Genomic DNA, 18,929 nt, shown 5'->3' on the forward strand with positions numbered 1-18,929 from the left:
GAGATTTGCTACTGTGTTGTTGACACACATTCTGTTAATCCTGAGATTCTCCTCTGCTTCAAAAGTTGCCTAGGTTGATTGACGACACAGATACAATATCTGCTATCCAGAGTTAAAACTCAGCTGCATGCCATAATGAAAGAAAAGCTGTATTTGTGATGCTGGGACACAATTCATCAGAGTCCAGTAATGGATCCCCAGCCAACCTGTATTGTTTTAGCTGACTGAAGTGCACCATGGGAGTGCTGTCTTTCACTAATAATGCTGTCTTCTGTAGATCGAGGCCCCGAAAGCCATGGCAGCAGACCTTCTCAGAAGTTTTTGGCACTCGTTGGAAGATCCTGTGGTTTATTCCTTTCAGGCGGAGGCAACCACTGCGAGTTCCCTACCACTTTGCCAATCACGTCTAAACAGATGGATGGTGGGCACAGATGGGTCCTCCATGCTGGAAATGCGTTACAGGTTTTCTGATAATAGAACTATGACAGTCTTCAAGTCAATTAAAATCCACCCACCAATCTTAAGCATCATAATGTGCCCCAGGCTTTATTTTAATAGTGATCTTGATCCTGTTGTGGGACTAATAAAAGATCTATATTTAAGTTTTAAAGCATGTTTACTTTCAAATTAGCTTTCCACAGGGATTTCTTTAAATGCTTTTGTTATTAAACTCAAAAGGCACTGATTGGGATGAAATAATTGTACATAGTTTCTTTTAGTACTAACAGTGTTACAGATTTCAATTTATGGGAAACTTCAGATGTTTATTTAAAATTTTCACTCTTAAGCAGTACTAACCAAATCTGAATTTAATTCTTCAAATTTTACAAAAGTTGATGTACCTTTTATGTAAATTTTCTTTTTCAAATACAGTTTAAAATATGATATACTCCCTTTTATATGTGCTGCAAGATTTTTTTAAAATGCAGCATATAAGATTGAACAGCAACAAAAACCAAAAGCAGCAGCACAAAAAAAGGACTGTGTTTTCTTAGAAGTAGCTTTTTGATTTTTTTCTCTTCACCAAAAACTAAATAAAAACACCACTAAAGTAAAATACCAACTACCTACCTTATTTCAAAGTAAAAATTAATTTTTTTCCACATTAACTTTCCCATTTTTTCTCCCTCTGCTGTTGTAATTATTGGTTTTTGTTGAGATGTTTGCTCCAAGGAAGAATTTTTGACTAAAGAGACGTGTTCCTATTTTACCCTAAGATTTTGATGAGCAAAAGGGTAAAGAATTTGCAATAATTCCACTGATACCTTTTTTCTTGTAGTTATATTAGAATGTGTTATGTTTTTTAAATGCTAGTAAACTAGATAATATGTATGTATAGTATAAAGAGGAGTATTGTGCTTTTGAAAAAAATGTATACTTTATACTTGTACCTATTAGATCTAAAATGACACCTTTAAGATTTTTATGTAATAAATATTGGCCAACTAATATTGAAACTTTATAGAAAGTTACTAGTAAAAGTAAGTAACTTTTGTGTACCTGTAATCACCCAAATTAAAATTAAATTTTAATTGCCCATATGTAATCTGGATGGAGAGACCTTCGTTGGAGCTAATGTTAGGAAATGACCTTAAAATAAGAAAATATAATTTTATTTTATTTTTAAACTTTACATAATTGTATTAGTTTTGCCAAATATCAAAATGAATCCACCACAAAAAAAAAAAAGAAAATATAGTGATCTGTATTCATGATTAGCCTTATAAAAATTTGAATTGCTGATAGTGATGGTCTCTTGGAAAGTAAAGAACATTTGTGTGAAAAAAATATTTAGTATATTTTGAAAAAAAATTCAGTTAAAAATTTTTTTCCATTAGAATACTGCAAAATCCATATATCTTTTCTAAAGAAATTATGTACTCAGTCTTTCTCTTGAAGAGAAGATTGAAGGGGTGTCTAGTGTTCTTGGAGCATAGCAATATTTTCTTTTTAGTTAATTTTGATAGTAAGGAGTCATACCTGAGAAATCATGGAACAGAAGGTTAACCATTGTCAGCTAGTTAACTCTGCTGTGTTTAGTTTTTAGAAACTGTAAATAGTCTTCTAAAGTGATAGAATAAGGTCTTCTCAGAGATTTAAGTGCCAAGTCTCTTATGTTCTGATTACAATGCTTTATTATTTAAAAACTTAGATGTGGCAGATAAAAATATTTATTGGTGCTGATAAGTTGCATAGTAAATTTAATATAAGAAATATATTTATAGAGCTTAATGAACCACAGAATTAGTATATTCATGCCAGGCAAGTAAATGGGTAGGGTTTTGTGCAAGCTAACATATTGACCAAATTTGGCCTGGTGACAGAAGTTATAAGGAGTATAGATAATGTAGATAGATATCAGTCAAATGCCTTATGCTGTGTACATTCCTTTCAAATGAGGACCCTGAGAAAACAGCGTAGCCAAGTGAGGACTCCTAAAGAGCTTTTTGGATGTATTTATACTTCATGTAGTAGCAGTAGCTACCTTGAAAGGTACTGGGGAGGTCAGTGCCAACCTCTGCCTCAGTGATGAGAACCAGAGGTGGTCTCTTTCCTACTCTAAGGGTCTCTGTTTCTGGCTTTCTTAGCTTTCCCAATTATAGGGCACATTCTTTTTGCTTCTTTCTCTTTACTTTCCCTGATCCTGATCCCATTGTAGCTGATTGTTCTAAGTTACTGAAATGCAAACTAATACACTAGGCAAGGCATATATTTATTTTTCTTTGAATGGCAGAAATGCTACATATCAATATATTTATATAAGAATCTATATAAAGTATAGCTGTATATACTTATGCTGTAACTTTAAGTGTTTTCAAGTTAGCACACATGACTGGGTTTTGTGATTCTTGGTAGACCACGTGAGAGAAGCCACCTGGCACTTTCCTAGGGAGTGCATAAACTCTAGTGTTCTCTCTGCGCCCTCTTTTGGCTAATTGATGTAATTATACTGGCTTTAGAGATTTATTGCCCCACAAGTGAATTGTATAGTCAAATTCTGAACATTTCAAAGGTACAAATTTAAGGGAAGTCTGTGTAAAAAATATAAGGGTTTATGAAAATGAATGTGTTCCTATTTATGATTTTGATGTCTAGTTCATCCAGGTATGACCTCTTTTCTTCATTTATGTGTATTCATATTGTATTTTTTTTACTGTCAGATTTATATCAGATGAGGATAAATACATATGAAACCATTTCATGAATTTTATTTTGAACCTTATTTTGGCATATTAAACCTTAGAATTGAAAAAACCATTACCTTAAAATTACCAATTTACTACAAAAAAATTTATTGTAGTTTATAGCAAGCAAGCATCTAGTGTGTTTTACTGAATATATAAAAAAATACATTTAGTTTTTAATCCCAGTTTTGGAATGACTTTGTTTTTTTACTGATTCAATTGCATTAAAATAGTGAGATTACTAATTCTTTCTATAATTTTCTTCATTCCTTTTAATTATCCTACTGTGAGTTAGAACTGTACCTTTAGTAGCCGATTTATTACGTATTCTGGATAACCATGAAAATAACTAATGATGTTGAACATTAGAAAATAATTATGAGCAGTGAGATTATTGATGTAATCTATATATTGAATGAAGTATTTCCTTATAAACATTCCATTTCATTTTAAGTGAAATGTATGTTAAAGGATGTTCTTAATTGGGCTTCTGGAAATGAAAGATTTTTAAGTGATTGTTAGAACTTACATCTCTTGAACAGTTATGTTTGTTGCTATTTATTTATGCAAACAAAAATATTTTATAGGCTCAAGATTGTGGGCAAAAATTGACTGAGTTCAAAATTTTAAAAATATTAAATCAGCTGATGTTCCATTGTAAGAAAAATAACTATTTTGCTTAAGAATTGTATTAAAAATATTTGTGGTTAACTTAAGAAATAGGTATATTTAAAATAGTAATATATTAATCTCTTTAAGCAGAAGAAAACATAGTTTTAAATAATAGAAATAGAAAACATAAGCATAGGTAAAGTTTAGTATAACAGCTAAGTTAAAATTTCTGTCAGAATGGGCATTAGTGATTGTTTGCTAAAGCTTAGGGGTATTTTTCTCTAGGATCGTGGCTAATTTTAACTATTCTTCATCAGGCTTTTTCAGGCCACTTTTGTACAAATAATAAATTGAAGGTATGTTTCACCCCAAAGGGTGTTTTGATGCTAATCATGAAGACTTGAGTTAGGAGAACACCTCCACCCAAGACGTATGAAGTAATTTTGACTTTTAAGCATGTAGCCTTCTATGTGTTAGATAATGGAGTGGTTTGAATATTCTCACTTATGTTGGTATAAAATCACAATGTATGCAGCTGTAGTTTACAAAAGCGTTAATATTAACAGAGCTGCTAGTCTTTCCCTGGACATTTCTCTACTGTCTACTTCCCTTAGTGCTTCCTGTATGAGTAGACTACTTAACTCAAGTTTACTAAACTATTGCTGCTTTATTAAATACGTTTTTGACATGACCTCTATATATGTAGATATATCTAGAATTTATTTGGTACAGTTTATACTTATAAACATTAAATAATTTATTATTAGATATGAGATTTTTTTACCCAATTCTCCTACTGTTGCTTTAAAAAAATAAGTATTAGCAAATGTAGTTAGTAAGTCATACACATTTAGTATGTTCTACTTGCTAGTGTTAGTAGCCATATAACTAATAAATGAATGAATGTAGTATTTAATGTCCACATTTATTACTTTAGATCCTAAGAATCCTCTGAATTTCTCTGTAAATCACTAAATTCATTGAACTCTGAATTTAGCCATTCTCAATTGAATCCTAGAATATTCTTCAGTAGAACATGAAAAAGTAATAGAACCAACTTGCTTGAAGTATTGTGAACCAATGCTGTTGTTCTGTATATCAGTCAGTATTTAACATTTCTGCTGTGTTTGGGATGGTGATGGTTTAACTTCAGGAAAGTTTTCTCTTATGTCTCCTTTCATTATCATTGTGCAATTTTTAACAACTAAATTTAGTGCATTTTTGTCTGTTCTTCAGATGTTATAGTATGCTGCCTGCTATGCTAATTTGAAACAGAAATAATAGTGATCTTTATTCTTATGTTGTTAGTATTTTCGGTATTTTCCATTATCTTTTTTTTTTTTTTGCTATATTATTTCCTTTTTCCTTTTACTACCATAGAGTACAGGTATAAATGAGGAGTGAGTAGCCAAAACTGGATAGAGTAGAGGACCATAATGAGAGAGAGAGAGGGCTAGACAGACTATGTATAATCAGCATCTTAACAGCAGGGTTTACTGGACACAGAATTTCCCTGCTACAATCACTTTAGCCTTATCTCTTGTTGATACCGTTTTACTGTAAGAGTTGTTAATGCATGTAAGCATTTAGTTTGAGTTATTTTACCTAAGGAGTTTATATTGCTGATTCTTGTCAGCTAGTCAGATGCCTTTGAGAAATTCTTTTTAATTTTAAACATCATAATCGTATAGTATCTGCCGTCAGGAAGTTCCAAGAATTATGTGGTAGTATAGCTATTTAATGCCAAGGAGAAGTGAATAGGTTGCCTAAAGTTTGACTGAAAAAACTAGGACCTTATTATAGGTCTCCTATTATGGAGAAAGGATACCATGTATTAAAGTAGAATTTGTCAACAGAGAGAAAATCAACTGTTTGTATATGAAGGGTGATTTTTCACTTTAAAGTTTGGACTACTTCAGATATTTTGAGATCTTGAGGGTCTCCATAGCTATTGGTATTGTGAATTCCTGCAACATGTAATACGGTGCCTACCACAGTCGTGCAGCGCTCTGATCTTTTTGGTGTTGATAGCTTTATATATAAACAGAGATGTGGACAAAACAGTAGCAACAAAAGGTGTGTTTCTTTTTGTGGCTTTGCTTGTCTGTTGACTAAGTACAGGGTTTAATTGCGTAGGCTGTTAACTAAAGGGAAAGCTTGCCTGCATATTGCAAGCTCATTCTTGCCAGTATGTGTTGGGTGGTATTTGCACTACTGGTGCCTGAAGTTAGTGTTTTACAACCTCAATAACTAAAACATCCTGGTGCTACTCACTTTAGCCTTGAGTGACATTTTTAACTCCCGTACCAAAGAGTTAATTTTCTTTTCAGTTCCCTGAGGGTTTTCTTCTCACATCCTTGTGTTTATAAAGGAGAATTTGATGTTACTAAGAACAATTCTGATTAATAGATGTTAGTTTTTGCACACTACTGCCTCAATTTATTTGGCTTTAAATGTCTCTCATTTGGACTTTCTGTTTTTTAGTTAGGAAGATTAGTATGACATTTAATTTTGTATTTTCATATAGATTGGCCACTTTAAAATGTAGTATGGTAGGTTGAACTTACAGAAGTTAATTAAAACACTTTTCACAAGATTTTTTTTTTTGTCTTAATCTGCAGGAATAAATGAGAAATAATAAGAACTCTACTAGTCCTACAAATGAACTGTATGGCTTGTTGGGCCCTTTTAATAAATTCTGAAGCAAAATGCTAAAAGGAAAAGTTAAGGGCCCATTCTGATAACAGATGAAGGTTTCTGCATCTCTGTGTGTGTATTAGTGGTATTAAAGAATGATATTGCCATTTTTCTATTTTGCAAATAAAGATAAAATTAAAGGAAATGGTAAAATATACACATGTATATGTGTGTACACACACACCACATGCACGCACACACACATATGCTTCTCTAAGAGGAAATGCAAAACTTTGATTTAAACAAAACTAATAAGAAATTGAACTTTACGTCCCCCCAAAAAACCTAGATGTTGTTACTCACTTCACGTAAGTTATAGTTAGGAGTATTTTAAAAACTAATTCTGCTTAGTGATTCATTTTGTAAAAAATGAAAGACAACATCCTTTAGAAGTAGTTGTAATCATCCAAATGTAATACTGTTATGTTTACTATCCTATTTCCCTGTTCTTTTCCCCACAAACCTTGAAAGCATTCATTTAATGTCCCTAAAAAATGTAGCTGAATTGATTAAAAATTCTGGCAAGAAGATAACTGAGTGTGCGTATTAGGAGAGTAGACAATCACATTTGAGAATGTTCCGCATAGTTTTCAATCAACTAAAATCGTTCTGTCTTTGAATGTAGATATAATATATGGTTTTGCAGTGAATTCTGAATGGAAAAAAATCATGCCTAAAACTAATGTGAAATGTGACTTAGGATCACGTGAATGATATATTGAAATACAGATGTATATATTATTAGGGGGAAAGACAAAATTTAAACGCAAACTGGGAAGAAACAACATTGTCTCTAATTATCCAAATATATTTTCCAGATCTTGTTGCTGCAGTATCAGTTCTGAGTTACTCAGATTGTTTATGTGTTACTTAATTTAATGTGGCTAAATGCAGTCATTTATTTAAGTTATTGGGTAGTAGAAGATTCACAACTGTTGTCCTCTAGAGTATTAAAAAGAAATGTCTGCTTTAGCATAGGTAGAATAAAGTGACTAAATGATATCATAGGAAGAATTTTCTCTACAACTGGAGATACTCAGGCAAGTGAGTTGTAAGTTTAACCTGAGGGAATAAAATAGACTTTTGCAGGAACTGAGTGTAGATGATCTTGCTTGTATGGGCTTTGTGTCCCTAGAATTAGTCTTTTAAAATGCGACTGGCAAGTTTAATGAATAGGCAAAATTTGTGATATTTTGAGGCTCTTAAAATTTTGTGTCAACCTCGTGATGTTTAATATCATATCCTCCTTAAAATAAAAGACTTTTATTTTGATAGTGGTATGTTCCAAGTGCCATGTGAAGATTCTGTTCTTAAATTTGTTGGGCATTTTTACATTCAGTGCATCTCTTTAAATCTGAGTGTTATTTTGCTGCATGTCCGCTGTGTTACCTTGTCAGTTCCCCTAACAGCATTTAAAGAAAAATTGTCACTGACGTTTCTTGTGCTAAAGGTAATAAAGAAAATATTGTTGAGGGATATGAAACTAGATTGAGAAGAGGGAGGAAAATGATAAGTGGGAGCCATGTATCCGAGATACACTTGTTGAAAAGTCTACACTGGTTTTTGAATGGAAAACAAACCATGTATCTATCTACCTTAAGAACGATGTTTTGTTTTGTTTTTAATTTATTTTACTTAGTTTTATTCATGTAATATTTCTATTTTCTTTGCAGATTGTTTTTTAATTTCAATTGTGAAGTTTTTACTTCTCTCAAAATGTATTATGTACTGTATTTTTAGATATCTTATTTTTAAATAAATATTTTTTAAAAACATAGGACTATTTTTCTTTCACACCTCTGTATTTATTAAAATAAACCCAAATTCTAGAATTTAGGACTCTCAGTATGACTGGCCACTTTGTCTAGTTTTATATAATTTGGATAATTATTCGTACTTAGTACCCTTAGGATTTTGTTCTTTCATAATCTCAGAATTGTTTACATATTCAAGAAAAACTCAGTATACACAGTGGAGTTGAAATTGACAGAGTATTTCTAGTTAGGCATATTTGTGTAGAGATGACCTAGCTGACTATATTCAGTCATCCCTTTAGCATTTATTGTGTCAGACATTATTTTATGGAAATATTTTCTCTTTGTGGAGTAGTCTATGTAAGGTAAAATGCAGAGAGTATATGTCTAGGCATTGTTTATTTTCTAGGGGTATTACTTAGAGCTTCTGCTCTTACCTAGTTATGTTCTAAAAATACCTTCCTAAGTCTCGACTAGTTACTTTACATGTATATGCAAGAAATCAGAACAGAGACATATTAATGAGTATAAATGGGTCAAAAATATCATCTGAAAACACAAATCAGTGTGTGTTAGGAAGAAAGAAGTAGAAGAAACTGCCCTGAGATTGAAAGATAGGGGCTTAACTCTTATTTTTAAAACCCCTTCTTAAATTTTTATTACCAGAAAAATAATTTGATAAATACTTTGAATTAATAGATAAATAAGTTAGTAGGATTTCAGGTCAGACTATAAACTTTGCTGCGTTGGTAATTCAAAGCAAATTGTTGCCTGCTGACAAGTCTTAAAGGATTGTAAAACTTTACTCTTGTTCCTTCTTCAGTTTCCTTTGCTCTGATTCTAAGCAGCGTATACGATAATTGTGCTTTCTCAGTGATGATAAATTGTAATTCTCAAGTTTTTGGTCTCAGAACTTCTTTATTTTCATAAAAATTATTACATGCCCCTAAGAGTCTTTGCTTATATAGAATGTCTTTATCAATATTGACTATATTAGAAATTAAAACTGAGAAGTATTTTAAATGCTTATTTATTCATTTAAACATATAATAAACCTATTGCTTGTTAACGTAAATAATGATTTTTACTTAGAGAGTCATGATTCTAAATTTTTTTTCAAAGCTCTAATATCTGGCTTTAAAAAAGAAAGTTGGATCTTCATAGAACACTCAATCCATTGCATTGTTATTTTGGCTGAAGTATCTGGAAAAATCTCATCTCATTCAAGTAATGGAATTGGAACAAGGAATAATATTTTAATAGTCTTTTCAATTGTCTGTGTATATTCTTCTTTGATAATATAAAAATCTTAACAAGTTATTGTTCCTTAAAGTTTAGTTACATTGTAGAACCAGAAACAATACCAAGGACTTTTCCAACTCTGTTACATTAAAAGCCACTGGTCTCTTTTTCACTTTGGAAAGTTCTCTTAACCCATACATGATTCTGTGACATCGTTCATTAGTCATTTAGAAGCTACTGGAGTAACACAGATCTTTCAAGTGTTGACACGTTCATTCTATAAAAATAAAAATTAGATTAAATTAAAATTTAAAACTAATATCACCACTGATCTTGTTCAGGAAAAGTAAGTATTAGAACACTGTTCAGCTCATGCATTACATTTGGTAAAATCCTAATTTTCATGTGAAAACTTGAGTTTTATTATTGGTAACCACAGATTCAGTGATTTCCCTTAATGTGGCAGGTTCACTTCACTCATCTTGAGAAAATATTTGCCATATATCCTTGTCTGAAAAATGAAAGTTTGCCAGTTATTCTTTCAAGTAAAAAATGCTATCCATGAAAAATGTGGTTAGTTCAGCTTGCAACTCAAAAGTTACACCAGTGCTTTTTTCCCTCAAGAATGAAGAGTCATACTTGGGAATACAGGTAGAGTGCCTCGTGTTTACTTCCAATGCTGTCAAAGAAATTATTGAAAATGTACTCAAAGGCTGAGATTTAGTAAAATTATTATTTTTACTGATTCATCAAGGGCATATTAAGTGAAACTGGCTTGTCATTTTCTTTTTTAAGCTGAAGTTTGTTTGAATCTACTTAATTTAAGATCCCCTGGAGAAGGGCATGGCTATCCACTCCAGTTTTCTTGCCTGAAAAATCCCATGGACAGAAGAGCCTAGCAGGCTTTTGTACATAGGGTTGTGGAATCGGACATGACTGAAGCAACTGAGCACACATACACAGGGAGGAAAGCAATGAGGGAAGGTAAGACAGAACATTATCCATTTGAGACTCCAGTTCATTTACTCTTCATTTGATAAGTGAAAAGGAACATGAGCTGCTTAAAAAGAGAATTTGTATTTCTATATGCCTGCTTTTGAAACACTTAAAATATAGCATTCTTAAGGATTCACCTCTATTTAGCTAGTTATAAAGAGACAAAAACTAAAAACACATGACAGTATTATAATACTGCAAAATCATTTGAGAAGCTGCCAGATACTGTAAGTGAACAAATGCATAGAAATGCTGCTCTAGGCTGACCAATTACCCATATGAGCAGCAATTATATTAGCGTGCAAGGGCAATTGGAGGGAAAATTGGACCCTGTGGACATCCAGCTGAGCAAACAGGACTGAGGAAGGATAGAGGATGTGTGTTGCTTTGGAAAAAAAATACATCTAAGCTTACTTAAAAAAATACTTGTATCAGTCACAGCACATTCTTTATATGTCCTCTGGTTGCCTAGTATTTTTCAAATTAGTCCTTTTCTCCAAACAAAAACGTGCCTCTGCTTAAAGATCAAACACCCAAATAGTAATGTGTTTTGCATGTAAAAAAGCCAGAATAATTCAAGAAATAGAGAAACTTGGATTATACAAATCCAAACATTCAGATGGTGCTGTGCGTAAGTGCTTATGTGTGTTGTTAGTAGTAAACTGTGGAATGGTTCAGGTGAAACTTAGCCTTCTTAATACTGAAGTTTATTATTTTTGTAACTACAAGTGGGCCCTCTAGCTAGTGCTGATTCTTGGCATACGTTGAATGATTGAGGATCTATTACAATGTGGAGTTTTTATAGTTCAGCCTTGAAACTATGGGTGAGTAATCTTGATGAATAAGGAATGACCATCAAGTTAATAAATTTCATTCTATAAATTATGTAAGCTGTGTAGCAGTTGGGCCAAATAACCCTCATTCCATTTAATAGATCCATGTTTTAATGGTAGCTAAAAATAAGAAATATCAAAAATTTGGGGTGGTCTATTACACTATAAGTTGATGTCTGATTTAGGGAGTTCTTAAGTGTTTCAAAGTATTTCAAATCTTCTCAATATGGAAAACCTACCCACAATATGGAAAATACCAATCCATACAAAGTGCTATAATTTTTGCCATTCATTTTCTGTATGTATTTTTTGATATTTGAAAATAATTTCAGTAATTTGGGTGATCTCTGTGGTAGATAATCTCTAAGAGGGCCTCAGGTATCCACATCTCCTGGCTTTAAAACTCTTAAAGGATTTTCCCCTTTTCCTTCCATTGAAGTAAACACTATTCTAAATTTGGCATGTATTATTTCCAAAGATGTTCTTGTAATTTCATGTGTGTAAAGATGAGAAATATATTTTGATTAATAAACCTCCTCACTAGCATTTCTTTTTTTTTTTTTTCCACTTTTTTTTTTAAAAAATTGAAGGGTATTTGCTTTACAGAATTTTGTGGTTTTCTGTCGTACCTCAACAAGAATCAGCCATACGTGAACCCATGTCCCCTCCCTCCTGAACCTCCCTTCCATCTCCCTCCCCACCCTTCTAGATTGTCACAGAGCCCCTGTTTGACTTCTCTGAGTGATACAGCAAATTCCCATTGGCTACTTTACATATGGTGGTGTAAGTTTCCATGTTACTCTCTCCATACATCTCACCCTCACCCCCCTCCCCTCCCCCCATGTCCATAAGTCTGTTCTCTATGTCTATTTCTCCATTGCTGCCCTGAAAATAAATTCATCAGTACAATCTTTCTAGACTCCATATTTATGCATCAGTATTTGATATTTATATTTCTCTTTCTGACTTACTTCACTCTGAATAATAGGCTCTAGGTTTGTCCACTTCATTAGAACTGACTCACATGCGTTTCTTACATTTATGTACCACAGCTTCTTTATCTGTTCATGTGTTGATGGACAGCTAGGTTGCGTCCGTGTTCTAGCTTTTGTAAATAGTGCTGCAGTGAGCATTGGGGTACATGTGTCTTTTTCAGTTTTGGTACCAGCATTTATCTTTTGTTCCTGCTATTTTTTTTTCTCCAAGCACTTAACACCATTTAGAACAAAATGTGAAAAATCCCCACTTCTACTGTGTTCCCCAGAGGCAGCTACTGACAGTAGCTTCAGTTCGGTTCAGTTGGTCAGTCGTGTCCAACTCTTTGCAACCTCATGAATCGCAGCATGCCAGGCCTCCCTGTCCATCACCAACTCCCAGACTTCACTCAAACTCATGTCCATCGAGTTGGTGATGCCATCCAGCCATCTTATCCTCTGTCGTCCCCTTCTCCTCCTGCCCCCAATCCCTCCCAGCATCAGAGTCTTTTCCAATGAGTCAACTCTTCGAATGAGGTGGCCAAAGTACTGGAGTTTCAGCTTTAGCATCAGTCCTTCCAATGAGCACCCAGGACTGATTTCCTTCAGAATGGAGTGGTTGGATCTCCTTGCAGTCCAAGGGACTCTCGAGAGTCTTCTCTAATACCACAGTTCAAAAGCATCAATTCTTTGGTGCTCAGCTTTCTTCACAGTCCAACTCTCACATCCATACATGACCACAGGAAAAACCATAGCCTTGACTAGATGGACCTTTGTTGGCAAAGTAATGTTTCTGCTTTTGAATATGCTATCTAGGTTGGTCAAAACTTTCCTTCCAAGGAGTAAGTGTCTTTTAATTTCATGGCTGCAGTCACCGTCTGCAGTGATTTTGGAGCCCCCCAAAATAAAGTCTGACACTGTTTCCACTGTTTCCCCATCTATTTGCCATGAAGTGATGGGACCAGATGCCATGATCTTAAGTTTTCTGAATGTTGAGCTTTAAGCCAACTTTTTCAGTCTCCTCTTTCACTTTCATCAAGAGGCTTTTGAGTTCCTCTTCACTTTCTGCCATAAGGATGGTGTCATCTGCATATCTGAGGTTATTGATCTTTCTCCCAGCAATCTTGATTCCAGCTTGTGCTTCTTCCAGCCCAGCGTTTCTCATGATGTACTCTGCATAGAAGTTACATAAGCAGGGTGACAATATCCAGCCTTGACAAACTCCTTTTCCTATTTGGAACCAGTCTGTTGTTCCATGTCGTTCTAACTGTTGCTTCCTGACCTGCATACAGGTTTCTCAAGAGGCAGATCAGGTGGTCTGGTATTCCCATCTCTTGAAGAATTTTCCACAGTTTATTGTGATCCACACAGACAGTAGCTTAGTATCCATCATTTCTCTTCCTTATCTTCACATATCTCATATCTACCTACCTACCCAACAACCTATTTTCACATGCACAATTGTTTGGCTTTCAGGGAAGACCAAACTAATTTTTCTGTGGTTTTCATTGTTAACAATGTATTTTAGTGATCATCCATATCAAGGCATAGTAGTCTCCCCCATTCTTTCAACCTTTAGTGTCGATTTTATGATATCAGTATCCTATAATATATTTACCTATACCTCTACAATGAACATCAAATATACTATTTTTTGCTATTAGGAGCAATGTTACAGTAAACACTTGTACAAAAATCTTTACATTCATTTGCTAGTATTTCTGTAAGTAGATTTCTAGAAGTGAAATTGACAAGTCAAAGGATGTACATATTTTAAATCTTGATAGAAAATACCAAATTGCCTTCCAAACTTCTTTAGTGTTTACACACAGCCTCACTTGGTACTATTAATCTTTAAAATTTGTGTCAGTCTAATAGAGGTGAGCATCTGCTCTTTTTTTCTTCTCCAAGTTCCTTGTGTATGGCATTTGAATATTTGACTGGACTCTGCTTTTCCTTATTGAGTGTTAATAACTCTGTATTTTCTGGATATTATTTTTGAACTTATTCAACATGTTTCTATATTTTAGCCTAGGCTCTTTTTTTCTCTATGGTTTTTCTTTACTGCTGTGTAACAAATAACCCCAAGCTTAGTGGTACAAAACAAACAACCATTTCCTTATGGTCACAGATTCTGTGGGTCAGGAATTTAGAAAGGGCACAGCAGTTTTTCTCTGTTCCATAGTGTGTCAGGCCTCAGCCAGAAAGTTTTGAAGACTATGAAGGGATGTATTACTGGAAACTACAGTCATCCAAAGCCTCATTTGCTCACATGTCTGATGGTTGATGCTGATTCTCAGCTGGGACTGCAACTGGGCTGTCATTGAGGACCTCCACATGGTTCTTTCCATAAGTCTGTTTGGGCTTCATCACTTCATGATGGCTGAGTTCCAGAAGAGAGAGTGGCCCAAGAGAACCAGGTAAGAGCTGTATCACCTTTTGTGACCTATTTCAGAAGTCATAAGCCTACCCAGATTCAGTGAAAGAAGAGTGTCAAGTTCACATTTAACAGGAAAATCATTTTAAAAGGAAGATATTGGTGAGGACAAATATGGATAATAAAATTTGCCACAATCATTATGGTTTATGGAAGTATTAAATTAACTTGAAATTTAAGCATTATACGATATCTGGGGTTTTATATTATTAAAAAAAGTCTTTCCTAAATCAACATTATGTATTTTCTTTTATTTCTCAGAAAACTTTGATAATGTTACTCATTTGTATTAGGCTGCTGAACCTATTTACTATTACAAACTCCAGTGTAACTTTAATTTTTTAAAACTTCAGTGTTTTTGTGTGTTTCTATAAGCCTTTGTTTTTGTAATAAGTATATATTAGAAAGGTGGCGCTAGTGGTGAAGAGTTTGCCTGCAATGCAGGAGATGCAGGTTTGATCCCTGGGTGGGGAAGATCCCTTGGAGGAGGGCATGGCTACCCACTCTAGTATTCTTGCCTGGAAATCACATGGACAGAGGAGCCTGGGGGGGTACAGTTTATGGGGCCACAGAAAGTCAGACGTGACCGAGTGCCGGAGCACACATACACACACAGAAGACTAACTTTAAATTTGTTTACATATACAGCATATCACCAACACAATTTTTTGCACAGTTCACTTTTTCATATATGATATATAATGTTAATTATATTCTTGAAGATATGTAGTGTGCATTTAATGCTTCTAATAATTATTGATTAAAATTTCAGAAGCATTCACCTGTATTTTCCTCACTGTGACTTTCATTTAAAACATAGTATTTTTAACACCTCTACCCATTTGAAGCAAGAAACTTTTTATTTTTTCATTCCATATTTCCACTTACTTTATAATGAATATAATTTAAAATTTTAAAGTCAGATAATATTTTATATCTTTCATTTTAGAATCAGTTTTACTGAGGTAAGTTGCATGAAATATAAAGTAACCTTTTACATGTGCATTTTAGCTGTGTATGTGTGTGAAAGTGTTCGTCAGTCGTGTCCGACTCTTTATGGCCCTATGGACTGTAGCCTGACAGGCTCCTCTGTCCATGGAATTCTCCAGGCAAGAATACTGAAGTAGGCAGCCTTTCCCTTCTCCAGGGGATCTTCCTGACCCAGGGATCAAATCTGGACATCCTGCATTGCAGGTGGATTCTTTGCTGTCTGAGCCACCAGGGAAGCCCACATTTCGGTTAGTGCCATACCTTGTGACGACCAGCACAGTCAAGACGCAGAATATTCAGTCACCACAGAAAGTCCCCTGGGGAAGCTCACTCCCAGTTCCAGAAAACAGTGGTCAGCTTTCTCTCGCTATAGGTCTGCCTTTTCTAAAACTTCATATAGATGGAATTATATAGTATGTCCTTTTTTTGGACAGGTTTCTGGTCAGCATTATATTTTTGAGATTCATTCATGTTGTGAGTATCAATTTGTTTCCTTTTCTTACAGTGGTATTTTGTTTTATAAATAATCCTAATTTTTAATATACTTGCTGAAATAGTTAGGAAGTATTGATATTATTTATTCAAATGTTTGATAGATTTCACCAGTGAAACTAACTGGACCTAAGCTTTTCTCTGCTAGAAAATTTTTGCTTATTCAATTTGTTACTTTGTTAGAGATCTACTCAGGTTTTCTATTTCTTCTTTTTTTTTTAATTTTTAACCATTTTTAATTGAAATAGTTAATTTACAATGTTGTTAGTTTCAGTTATACAGCAAAAGCAAAATTATTCAGTAACACATATGTACATATTATATAGTATATAAATATATCTTTTTTCATATTCTTTTCCATTATATATTGTTATAAGCTATTGCATATAGTTCCCTGTGCTATACAGTATGTCCTTGCTGTTTATATATTTTATGTATAGTAGTGTGTTTATGTTAATCCCAGATTCCTAATTTACTTCTTCCTGTGCTCCCCTCCTCTTCTTTGGTAAATATGTGTGTTTTCTATATTTGTGCATCTGTTTCTGTTTTGTAAATAAGTTCACTTGTATCATTTTTTTAGATCCCACGTATAAGTTATATCACATGATATTTGCCTTTCTCTTTCTGACTCACTTCACTTATATGATGATCTCTAGATCCACCCTTGTCGCTGCAAATGGCTCTATTTCATTATTTTTATGGTTGAGTGATATTCAGTTGTATATACGTACCACATCTTCTTTATCCATTCTTCTGCTGATGGGCATTTAGACTGCTTCCGTGTCTTGACTATTCTAAACACTACTGCAGTGAACATTGGGGTGTATATATCTTTTCAAATTATGGCTTTCTCCAAATGTATGCCCAAGAGTGGAATCGCAGGATCATATAACTCTGTTTTTAGATTTTTAAGGAACCCCCATACTGTTCTCCATAGTGGCTATGCCAATTCAGATCACTACCAACAGCATGGGAGGGTTCCTTTTTCTCCACACTCTCTCCAGCATTTATTATTTGGAGACATTTTAATGATGGCTATTCTGACTGGTGTGAGGTGACACCTCACTGTAGTTTTGATTTGCCTTTCTCTAATAATTAGTGATAGGGCTTCCTTCATGGCTCAGTGGTAAAGAATCCACCTGCAATGCAGGAGATGTTGGTTCAATACCTGGGTTGGGAAGATCTCCTGGAGAAGGAAATGGCAACCCACTCCAGTAATCTTGCCTGGGGAATCCCATGGATGGAGCAGCCTGGCAGGCTACAGTCTATGGGGTTGCAAAAGAGTTGGACACAGCTTAGTGACTAAACAACAATAATTAATGATACTAGGCATCTTTTCATGTGACTGTTGGCCATCTATTTATCTTCTTTGGAGAGATGTCTGGTTAAGTCTTCTGCTCATTTTTGATTGGGTTGTTTGTGTTTTTTTATATTAAACTAAATGAGCTGTTTATATATTTTGAAAATAAATCCCTTGTCAATAGCATCATTTACAAATATGTTTCCCAGTCCATAGGTTGTCTTTTCAATTTGTTTATGGCTTCTTTTGCAGTGCAAAAGCAGGAAGAAATAGAAAATATAAACAGACCAGTTATCAGTACTAAAATGAAATCATTAATTTAAAAACTGCCAACAAACAAAAGCCCAAGACCAGATAGCTTCACAGGTGAATACTACCAAACATTTAGAGATGAGTTAACATCTGTCCTTCTGAAACTATTCCAAAAAATCTGCAGAGGAAGAAACATTTCTGAACTTATTCTATGAGGCCAGCATCACTCTGATACCAAAACCAAAGATATCACAAAAAAGAAAATTGTAAGGGCAATATCACTGATGAACATAGATGCAAAATTCCTCAAATACTAGCAAACCAACTTCAACAATACATGTGTTTTGGCTATTTGGGGTCTTTTGTGTTTCCATATGGAGAAGGCAATGGCACCCCACTCCAGTACTTTTGCCTGGAAAATCCTGTGGATGGAGGAGCCTGGTGGGCTGCAGTCCATGAGGTCGATAGAGTCGGACACGACTGAGCGACTTCACTTTCACTTTTCACTTTCACGCACTGGAGAAGGAAATGGCAACCCACTCCAGTGTTCTTGCCTGGAGAATCCCAGGGATGGGGGAGCCTGGTGGGCTGCCGTCTCTGGGGTCTCACAGAGTCGGACACGACTGAAGCGACTTAGCAGCAGCAGCAGCAGTGTTTCCATATATATTTAAATTTTTTTGTCTTGAAGAATGCCATTGATACTTTGATAGGGATTGCATTGAGTCTGTGGACTGCCTTGAGTAGTTTGAGATTTATTTCTGTGAAGCAGGGAATTTTCAAAATCTTGCAAATGAGTGTGATACACCACATTAAATAACTATAGAATAGAAATCATATCATCTCAAAAGATGCAGAAAAAGCTTTTGATAAAATTCAATATCCATTTATGATAAAAACTCTTAAGAAAGTGAGCATAGAGGGAAAATACCTCAACATAATAATGGCTATATATGACAAACCCACAGCTAACATCATACTCAATGGTGAAAAGCTGAAAGCATTTCCTCTAAGGTCAGGAATAAGACAAGGATGCTCACTGTTACGACTTTTATTCAACATAGTTTTGGAAGTCCTAGCCCCAGCAATTGGAGAAGAAAAAGGGAATCTAAATTGGAGAAGAAGAGGTAAAATTGTCACTGTTCACATATGAGATCATAATATACGT

General features: G+C 34.3%; 1 protein-coding gene across 6 annotated transcripts in view; it reads left to right on the top strand.

The window, feature by feature from the left end:
* ZDHHC21 (zinc finger DHHC-type palmitoyltransferase 21) overlaps positions 1 to 8,271 on the top strand; it is a 75,290-nt gene extending 67,019 nt beyond the window's left edge. For all 6 annotated transcript variants that reach the window (XM_070794538.1, XM_070794537.1, XM_019965914.2 and 3 more), the window contains one exon: positions 278 to 8,271. In XM_070794538.1, the coding sequence (XP_070650639.1) occupies positions 278 to 410 (133 nt within the window). In that variant the 3' untranslated portion in view covers positions 411 to 8,271. The remainder of the gene's footprint in view (positions 1 to 277) is intronic.
* The last annotated feature ends 10,658 nt before the right edge of the window (positions 8,272 to 18,929 follow it).

This window comes from Bos indicus, chromosome 8 (genome assembly GCF_029378745.1).
Source record: "Bos indicus isolate NIAB-ARS_2022 breed Sahiwal x Tharparkar chromosome 8, NIAB-ARS_B.indTharparkar_mat_pri_1.0, whole genome shotgun sequence".
Taxonomy (NCBI): domain Eukaryota; kingdom Metazoa; phylum Chordata; class Mammalia; order Artiodactyla; family Bovidae; genus Bos; species Bos indicus.